Consider the following 10,605-nt stretch of genomic DNA (forward strand, 5'->3'; position numbering starts at 1 on the left):
TAAGCTTGGGGTTTTTCCTTACAGAGTTAGTCTATTTGATTTGTATCATGGCTTAAATCTGAAAAACAAATCAGAATCCCATCAGTGTCAAATGGGTTATAAAATCTGTTTCACATAATTAAGAAAAGAATCTACTATTTGGCATGCTTTACAAATACAAATTTGGGGGATATTTTATCTTTTGGTAAGTAAAGGGATAAGTAAAATTCAAGTCCACAATACTCTACACATAGAGTAATCATTGTCTTATGGTGGTCGCATTTATTTCTCTTTTTGACTTGAATAGCACTTAAATGCAACACAGACAAACCATTCTCAGACCCCCTCTCCTCACCTGAGGGGGAAGGAGTAGCAAAATTACTTAAGACAGCTTTGTTTAATGTACAACTGATCTCTGTCACCAAACAATGCCATAAGACAGTACAATTTAGGAATTACCATTTTGTCATAAAATCTTTAAATAGCAGGATGATATGATTAAGGCTTCAAAACCGGTTATTACTTATTTAATAGATAATAACACTACCATGCCATTTATCCAAGTAAAACTATTAGAGAGGCAGAATAAAAACCTGAAAAGATCAGAGGCATATGTCCTGAGAAGCTTTTTCTCTTTTATATAATGGTGAGGTACAGAGAATCCTTTAAAACAAAGGAATGACTGAAATGTGCTGGTGTATAATGTGTTTTTTTTAGAGGAAAAGTGTTATGTAAAATTCAGTTTCATCTTACAGGTATAAAGTGATGATACGGTGAAGTTATGTGCAACTATCTCATTTATTTAGTCCAAAAGAACTATTTTAAGAACTATCTTAAGAAACATGTTATAGTCTTTTTTTTAAACAGGCAATGTTCCAAAATTTTTTGTAATCCAGAAATTCCAGGAATTTGGGAATTATTTTCCCTATAGCAGCAATGGCATAAGTTTCTCTGGTTAGTTAGTTTCTCCAAAACTAACTCCAAAGCTTGTGCTCCAAATCTTGTTGACTCTACAATACAACTAATTTTGAAACTTTTTTTTTAGCGTGGGTCCTGGCAGCAGAAATGATACAGTAGAAATAAAGCATTCCTCCACTAATTTTGAGTGTAGGACTAGTCATATAAGATTTTTAAAAGTCATTTAAGATTTTTAAAAGCAATATTTCTCTCCAATACCATTATGAATATCAATGAAGTATCAGCAACTGGGACAGATGCTTATATATATTAGCTGATGTGGTTCTCATAGCACTTCTGCCAAGTAGAAATTATTAACCCTATTTTGGCCTTTGTAAAGAGGACACAAAATATAATTTATCTAAGTTGACACAGTAATTAATTAGACTGACAGCCCAGATCTGCCCCAATTTAAAGGGTATGCTGTTTCCATTATGCCTCATTGTTTATAGAATCCACCTTTTCCCCTAAACACACACACACACACACACACACACACACACACTCACATTCACACACACTCCAGACCCCCAGAGTCCTCATACTTCTATGGAACCCGTACTGCAAACTCTGTACTCAAACCTGGTTGTATCTCATAGTGCTCTCTCCTCTAAAATTATCCATTTCCATTGGCTCAATCCAAACTTAAAGCCCCTATGTGCAACCAACCTTCATCGGATGTAAGATAAAGATAGCCCCTGCCATCCTGAATGTGTCTGCATTTAAGGAAGGGGAGTGTGTGTGTGTGTGTGTGTGTGTGTGTGTGTATACATGTATATAAAAATGTCAGGCATGGTTTCAAAGTGAAGTGTCAGAGCATAGAAGATCTTTTAAGTCTGCCAGTTTACTAAGCGGTCAGGCCCACATCAGGTGTCTTCTGAGTTCATTTATCCTGCATTATTCCTCTTGGGGTTTGGGGGTAAAAACTTAGAACAGGGACAAGAGTCACAGCAAAGTTGGAAGAAGTTGAAAAACTAAGTGTCCTAGTTCATAATCTTTCATAATCTTTCTTTTTTCTTTTTTATCTTTTTTTTCCCCCTAGAGCCTTACTGGCTGAGTGCTTGGACCCTATAAGAAATTTTTACAGGCTTGGGGTGCCTGGGTGGCTCAGTCTGTTAAGTGTCTGCCTTTGGCTCAGGTAATGGTCCCAGGGTCCTGGATTTGAGGCCCACATTGGGCTTTCCTGCTCAGCAGGGAGCCTACTTCTCTCTCTATTTCTGCTGCTCCCCCTGCTGGTGCGCTCTTTCTCACTGTCAAATAAATAAATAAAATCTAAAAATAACAATAAATAATAATGATAATTTTTACAGGCTTGCGGTGGGAAGTTAAAGTTGGAAATCCAGAGGATCCATGTAAGAAATGGGATCCATAGTGATTCCCTTCAGCTTGAACTTGAGAAACACCCTGAATGATGAGACTCTCTTGTTTTCCCTTCTCTTAGAAAAAGTTACAAAACTACGCCAAGGAGTCTAGTCTTCTAGGGGTATGGATTTATAGAAAACCAGGAAGCCACAAAGCCCTGGTAGATCTCCAAGGAAACTAAGCTTCTTGGCTCCTTGCTGTCAAACCAGCTGGCAGCTTCCAAACGGTCCTCTTGACAGGTCCTGTGCAGCTGCATTTTATGTTTCCATATGGCCTTGCCAGAGGTTCCCACCTTAAGCAGACCTGGCTTCCACAATTAGTACGGACTCACAACAAGTTAGTTATGGAATACATTAACTCCTAAAGGCCTCATGGGGCTATTTACACCTCTTTGGACTATTTCCAGGATCCCAGATTATACTGTAAGTGTAAATTAAGGAAGTCTCACAATCCAATGGCTCTGACTGGAACATGCAACATTACCATATCTTATGCTTCATTTTCCAATGCTTTTCTTGGCCTCATTTTAGCGATTTTTATGCCACCCTGAAAGATAAACTCTCTGTAATCTTAAAATCATGCTTTAGAATGTATTTCTCTCTTTTCCCTCCTTGAATATGCCTGGTTCTGTTTCTCAGGTACAAAAATTGAAGACTGATCAATTTTCTTCTTTGGCATTGAAGTCTTTCAGGAATTTATTTGCATTCACCTGGCCAAGTTATAAATACCATCCAACACCTATATCATGCCATTTCTTTATTTAAAATAATAAATTGGTTTCACTTAATAAAATACAAAACCAGATGAAGTCAGTCTGTGTACCCAATGGTTGGAAACATACGTTTAGCAGCTGGTGAGGGAAAAAAAGATCATTCCCCTAGCCCATGCACGAGATCACTTATAGATCACATATTCTAGAAAACCTGAAACATAATGTAAATGGTTCTTATTTTAATTTTTATCCATGGCTTCCATTGTATACCCAAAAAATATTGGAGTTGATGCTCTTTCTCTGTCCCTTTCTCTGCTCTCAGTCTTTGTGAGGACTTTTTTCTTGGGACCTCTCTTCATCTTCACAGGGTCCTATTTCCAGTCAAGTTTCTCATGGATACTGGTGCCTAATAACACACAGGTCCTTAGTAAACACTTGTTGAATGAGTTTTGGAACCTGAACAAGGTAGACTATGATATCTGGAAAAATAATGCAAGTCCAAGAATCAGAAATTAGCTAGCTGAACAAGGTTTGATAATGATTATGGCAGTTATAGGTAGTTTTTGATAACTACTTCATATGTGCACAGCACTGCACTAAAAGCTTTAAGAATATCTAATTTTATGTTAATTGAGTCCTCACACTATCCGGCATCATTACTCCTATTTTAAAGATGAATAAACTGAGGTGTTGAGAAGTAAAGTAGTATGTCCACAATCACATAGCTAGAAGTATATATTTTACTGGGATTAATACACAAGTCTGTTCAATGCCAAACTTCATGCCTTTTTTATCCCTTCCCATCTGGTCCTCCGTTTTATAATCTAGTAACTGTGGAATATTTAATAGTCATTAAGATAACCAGTTTTAAGACGTTTCAGATATAAGGTGACATACATCTCAAGAAAAGGTAGGATTTAATTAGTTTTGCTAATTGATTAAAGTCCTGCAAGAGATCCAATGCTAAAAAACTTAGGAACCCTGGAAAGAAAGAAGAAAGAGACTCTGGGGCAAGTTGAGCCTTTTTAGGGTTTTGGGGATCCATCTAAAGCTAAAGTTAGCCTTGTCTTTTTTATACTGGTTAACATTTACTATGTTCCAGATACTCTACCAAAAGTGTATATGTATTATTTCATAGAAATCTCAGCCAACCCTGTAAGATAGTACAATTGTTAGTCCTAACTAACAGATGAAGAAACCAAGCTTAACTTGTCCAAACTCATACAGTTAACATGGTGGAACTTGGACCCAAAAGCCAGATATGTTTAACTTTGAAGCCCATAATTTTAACTGCTTCTGAATGCTATTTTTAGTTTATTTATTCATGTACATTTAAGGTAATTCATATTAATGTCATTTATTTCTTTTGGTCATTTATTTTGAAATAAAGCCCACGGGATGAAGATCAGAAATCTGCTTAGTTTGTTTGCTAGCACATACACCTGTGCCCTGTCTGTGGCGACACTTATCGAGTATCTCCTGATGCGTGCCTTTCGGTGCAATTAAATACCTCTGGGTCACTATCAGTCACATGCCTACAAGTAACAAACTCTGCATTCCTCTCCCTAGTCTAGATATTTATTTCTGTCAAAGTGGATGGATTAACAAACATCAAAGAAAATAGACAACATCATCAATGTAGAGATTTACAAACTCTGACCTGAAAAAAATCTCCGTAGAAAAAGTGTAGTGCCCAGGGTGATTGACATAACAGAAAACTTACCTCACTAAATGTGTTCGCATAGTTCGTTCTGAACTTATTAGAAGGGATTGTTGACACTTTCAGAAGATAAAATATCTAGGACCCTGATAGCAAATTAACTTTGGTATTAAGAGAAATTCAAGTTAGATGTTACTGTCTACATTAGGACAGCTTATTTTCACTTCAACTCTGAGTTATATAACACATTATCGTTAATTACTTGCATGTATGAAGCAAAGATTCATATACATTTCTCTTCTGTATTTATCTGTTGGAAGAAGCGACCACCAAATTAAGCTATGGAGGAAGTGTGGAAACACTCAAAAAAGACCCATTTAAATTATGCGACTCTTTGGAGGGAGGAGGAGATTTTCGAAGCTGTAATTTTTTGATCAGATAAGTATTAGTTCACTTTTATTTTAGCCAAGTATACGTTTTGTAAAATAACACTAATAAGGTGTGCTATTTTTCCCTAACTAAATTCTTCACAATGAAATCCAACTGCAATATTCATTTAGAAATTTGATAATGCTCTCTTGTGTGAGTTTTAGGAATATTTGAAACCCCATTGCATATAAATTATATCATGGAAAAGCTGTATAAATATTCTATTACGGCACATGCTGTTCTAAGGATCTGTCAGGATTTCCTTTATACACTCCATTTTGAGTGGTATATAAATCAGATGTAAAAATTCATGTTGGACTGAAACTCAGCACAAAAGGCCTCCTCCAGAGGCAAATGCTTTTTTTCAAAATGTGGTTTGAATTATGTTGGTCATTTTTAAGTTATAGAAGTGCAGAAAATGTATTTGTGGTTTTGAAGGAGAGAGATTTTTTTCCATTTTTATAACTCATTAGGAAACTTTGCAGGCCTTCAGACCATTTTGTGGTTTAGTTCAATATTAAAACTTGAATGGTGTCCGCTATGAATCCAGTGATTACTGTTCTGAATACAAATGTATGGATGGATATATATAGTTATACATATCTTACAATAGAAGAAGTTCCAATAATATCATGAGTTGGATAGAAGCTGAGACCTATCAGTGCCCATTTTTGTTCTTGGTATCAAATCAACTTTGGCCTATCAAAGGAATCCTGTTTTTACCATAGTCGAGTGTGTATTGCTTGTATTTTAAAGCTGCATCTTTAACTTCAGAACAGTCCTCTGAGTTTAAACTCTCCTTCTATTAGCTCTTTGACGAAAAGGCTGTGACTTTTCTAAATTTTGCTTTTTCTCTAGCAGAGAGAATAAGTTGCAACATGTTTAATAGATATTCACTGATGATCATCTCTTTTGTAAAATATTTAATGTGTATGTGTATATAAATTAATGTTGAGTTTATTTTGCCTATATAGCTAACATGTTGCTGAGTAATTTCATAAACATCTAAGTTATTATTTTAGCACATGTAGAGATTATGGCTATATTATTCTTTTAATAGCATCAGTTAAGATCTGAGAAAGTTTTAGTTGGACTAAAAGTTGGCAAAATTCACAAAGTTGAGTAACCCAATCTTTCAAAAGACTAAAGGGTAATGAAAATAGAAATATTTTATATGACTGAATTGCTTCCATCTATGTTATATTTAGTTCATTAATGCATTAGACTAACACACTTAATAGTTACTATTTACTGTCCTATAATAGAACAAGGCACTAAAGCATAAAGAGGCTAAAATTTTTTCAATGTCATTCCTTATGTTTTCATTAAATTCTTCTTGGAATCTCAGAGTCTTGATTCGTAATACAGTTCCCTCTTCATCATATTACAGTATTTCTGGTACAGTTGCTAGAATCTTTAGGTCTAGTAACAGGATGGACCACCCACAGGACAATCCAACCTTTGCCTGTGACTTGTGGAGCAATGAGGACTTCCCACTGAGACATTTTGAGGAGCAGAAGGGATCTATCTCCTCCTGGATGTTTTATCTGCTAACCCAGTGTCATGGAAATTAGCCAACTCTACAATAGAAAGGGCTGAATGCAGTTTTCTTTATTTTTTTTTTTTTATATTAACAGGAGAGCAGGGTTACTAATGAGGAATCATATCCCAAATCTCTAATCTATAAAGCTGAATATACTTATTTCTATTTGGGTCATTTTTTAAAATTCTGCTCCATTTGCTTTTACTAACTTATACTACTTTGTGTTCTATAATGTTATATTTGGTTGTAATTACAAAATTCTGTGTGTAATTTATACATTTATGTATATTATTTATACATTCATATACTTTTGTCTTTCTCTTGGTTTGCCATTAAAGTCATACATCTTATGATTTACCTTAACATGTACTCCAAACAGCCCTGTATGACTCGATCATTAAGAAGTTTGAGGGGAAACTTACGAATTTCTGAGCACTAAGAGCATTTTGAAACACAGTTTTATGCTAATCAGAAATATTTTGAAATACACCACAGACCTTTAAAACCCACTGAAAATAAATATACTATAAATGTCAAAGTGAAGTTGTACATGTTAAGAATCTAGATTCCATGATTTGAACTTAACAATTCGTAAGGCATTAGGCAAGCCATCTGTACATTGTGCTCCCTTCTCCCCCATCTACTATATTATACCCATACTTTTCCTTGCATTTGGAGGAGAGCTAACATGGTGTTATTATTTGAATAGCACTGACCTTGTTAAAGCCTAGCACCATTGTTTTGTGTATAATGAGCAGAATATTTTTAAACAGAATGGCTATTTCTTACAACACATGAAATAAGAATGACATAAAAAGACTTTAAGATTATGAAGAGTAAAGAATGTTAAGATAGATTCTCACCTTGATTTTACCTTTAAACAGCCTTTTATTTGTCTGTTAGGAACTTCTTCCCGTGGTTTTACAGGTTCCGGCTCTTGTTCTTTCTTTTGACAAATCAGTATATAATTTGTGCCATTATTATTTGACCAAAATGTACCAACAGAAGTTTCATAACGTATACAAAACTGAACTTTACTGCCATCTTTTTGATAAGGGGGAACCAATAAAATCTTAAAGGAGAACTGGTCAGTTTCACCATCGCATGAATTTGGGACATATTCTGCTAAAATGTCATAATGTGTCCGCCAGTCATCCAAGGACATTCTCACATATACTAACTTCTCAAAAGAAATATTCAAAACTCGAATAATGCCCTTCATACTTGTAGACCCAGGAGGATACTCAGTTGACTCCAGTATTGCTTTCTGTACTTGAAGTTGCTGCATAAGATCTTCTTTTGAAGAAGGCAAATTAAATAGTGGAGACAAAACATATTCTTCTGTGTGAAAAATGTCCTTCCTTAAGTCAAAACCAGTTGAAACACTCGGTAAATCCCAGCAATCAAATTCTTTGACGGACACAAGATTGAATCCAAAAGTGTCGGCGAATGAAACTCTTCTTGCACCTGAAGATGGAGTGTCCAGGTATATATCTTCAGAAGAATCAGAACCTCGTCTACTAGGTTGAGGGGAGAAGCCAGGTTTGAAAGTAGTTTTAACTTCCTCATCTTCAGAAAGAGAATCAGATAAATTAGGAACTTCTAAAAAGCTATCTTTGCTAATCTGTCTAGGTTCTTCAGAAGGCTCCATTGGGCTCTCTGATATCAAATAAGGGAAGACTGTACAACTAGTAGAGGCTGATATTTGAGATACTGAGGCTTAAAATAAGTATTATGTTACAGTTGACATTGCAGAAAGGAGTCATCTCTATAAATAGGTCCAATGGCGTGTAAACTATGCTAGCTTGCCTCCAAAGGCCTTTAATATGATAGCATCCATGTTACTTTCACAAGTATGCTTCAGAGTTCACTCTCAGTTTTTAAAGTTGCATCTGTTTGAGGTGATTTCCAAAAAGACATTTTAAATATTTTTTTTGCTGTGTTGAAAAATCTGAATTTAGAATTTTAAAAAATTGTTTTAGCCATTTGATCTGAAAAACAAAAACATGGACCACTTATTTGAAAAGAAAATAAAAGTAGTATCCCATACTAATACATAGTTTTGAGCTTAATCAATCCATTGAAGTAGACAAGGACAGATAGGAGAACAGAAGAACATTTATAGAATGGAGGAAAATCCAGTGCCTAATAATAATGATTGCTACTATGTAACAGGGGCTGACAATGTAAAATGTGAACTATAAAAGTGTTAGATTAAGGTTCTAGGAGTCTTGAAGAAACATGATTTAGAAGAAGAAGTTATCATTTGAAATAAGCCATGAAGGGTAGGTAGAATATAGACATGCAGGGCTGGAATGAGGTGGATTTTCCAGGTGGAAGAAATGGCCTGAGCCAAGGCCTAGAACAAATAGTCAAATCTGTTATTTTAAACATTAGTTTCTTTTAATTAACTTATGGAAAAATATATACAAGTAATGTGTTATTGCCTTGAAAATATAGATGGGCAATGGTAGGCCTGTCCCAGGAGTGAAATATTTATGTAGAATAAAATGTTCATCTCTAGCAAACTGCCATTTTATGCCCACAAAACAGAAATTAATACCATGACATCTTGGAGTTTGATGTGAGTTTTAAAGTGTGAGCTGCCCTGTTTAGACCACCATATGTTTTGTGCTAATGTAAAATCCACTGGGGAGATGACAATCAGGTAAATACCTACAAAAAATTTTAACCAGACATATGCTTTGACTCTGAAATATGCCAGCTAGAAATTTACCCTATCAGTATAAAAAAATTAGATATGTTTACAACAGAATTGACTTTTAAAAACTCTAGAAACTACTCAGAAATCAACCCACAGGAAACTGGATAAATAATGTGACACCCATGCAATAAAATGTTATATAGTCATTAAAAAGGCTAAAGTACCACTTTATATATTGACACAGAAAGATAACCAAGATAATGGCTAAGCGAAGAAAGAAAATGTGCACAAATATGTGCCTAGAAAATTCCTGGAAAGACACAGAAGAAATTGTTAGCAGTGGTTAATTCCGATCATAGAGTCTGGAGGTCATAGGGGAAGGGAGATTCCTATTCTTCATTCAATTAATTAAACTGTGAAAGGTGATTAATTTTTTTTTTAAAAAAGAGAGCTGCCTAACAGCATTTCTTTAAAATTACAACTTTGTAAATACATTTTAACTAATTGGACAATTTGAATGGCATAAAATCATGGCCCAGGAAATTATTATTTAAAATTAAAAATGAGTGGGGTATAGAATAAGGAAACAAAATTATTTGGGCTTTACATCATCAATACAGCAAGAATAAGTGGTGACCTCATATATTGTTCAGGAAGGGAAAATGGCTATCCCTTACAAAGTTAATGACCATGAGACTTGAGTAACCACATCCCAAGGTACTTAAAATATACCATTAGGTATTCAAGGACATTAGTAACAAAATATCTTAAAGAATTAGTCAATAATCCATACAGTCATGTAAATAATAGAAGAATGAAAATTTACAGATACAGTGATATACCAAAGTAATCTAACTATTCATGCGTTATGAGCTGAGGCCTAGAGCTAAAGCCCTCTGGGGTTGTATTCTGTCTCTGACACTTACTAGCTGGATGATGTTCAGAATTCTGCTCAAAATTTTTAACCCCCATCTTCTTATCTTCTTTCATTGTTAAAATGCAATAATAACAATTAAATGAGCTGCACATTAAAAGTAGCACAAAATCAACAGTAATGGTGGCAGGCATTATGTTTACTTCTAAATGTGTTTGGGAGTGGCTGATTTCTAAGACACATCAATAGGTGGACAATAGACTACAGAGAGTCCACATACATTAAGTGATGATCTGTAATTTGATTTTTTTTTTCAAAGACTCCAGTAGGGAACACTTAACTTTATAAGACATAAAACAGCTCTACATTAGAAAATGGCCCTGTTATTTGAACTCAAGTTTTCTCTTCTTAATGTGTGTCTTTA

General features: G+C 34.9%; 1 protein-coding gene across 1 annotated transcript in view; it reads right to left on the bottom strand.

Annotated features, from left to right (window-relative positions):
• PPP1R3A (protein phosphatase 1 regulatory subunit 3A) overlaps positions 1-8,335 on the bottom strand; it is a 51,339-nt gene extending 43,004 nt beyond the window's left edge. The window contains exon 1 of the mRNA XM_059171618.1: positions 7,506-8,335. Within this exon, the coding sequence (XP_059027601.1) occupies positions 7,506-8,293 (788 nt within the window). The 5' untranslated portion in view covers positions 8,294-8,335. The remainder of the gene's footprint in view (positions 1-7,505) is intronic.
• Positions 8,336-10,605: the final 2,270 nt, after the last annotated feature.

Source organism: Mustela lutreola, chromosome 4, assembly GCF_030435805.1.
Source record: "Mustela lutreola isolate mMusLut2 chromosome 4, mMusLut2.pri, whole genome shotgun sequence".
NCBI lineage: Eukaryota > Metazoa > Chordata > Mammalia > Carnivora > Mustelidae > Mustela > Mustela lutreola.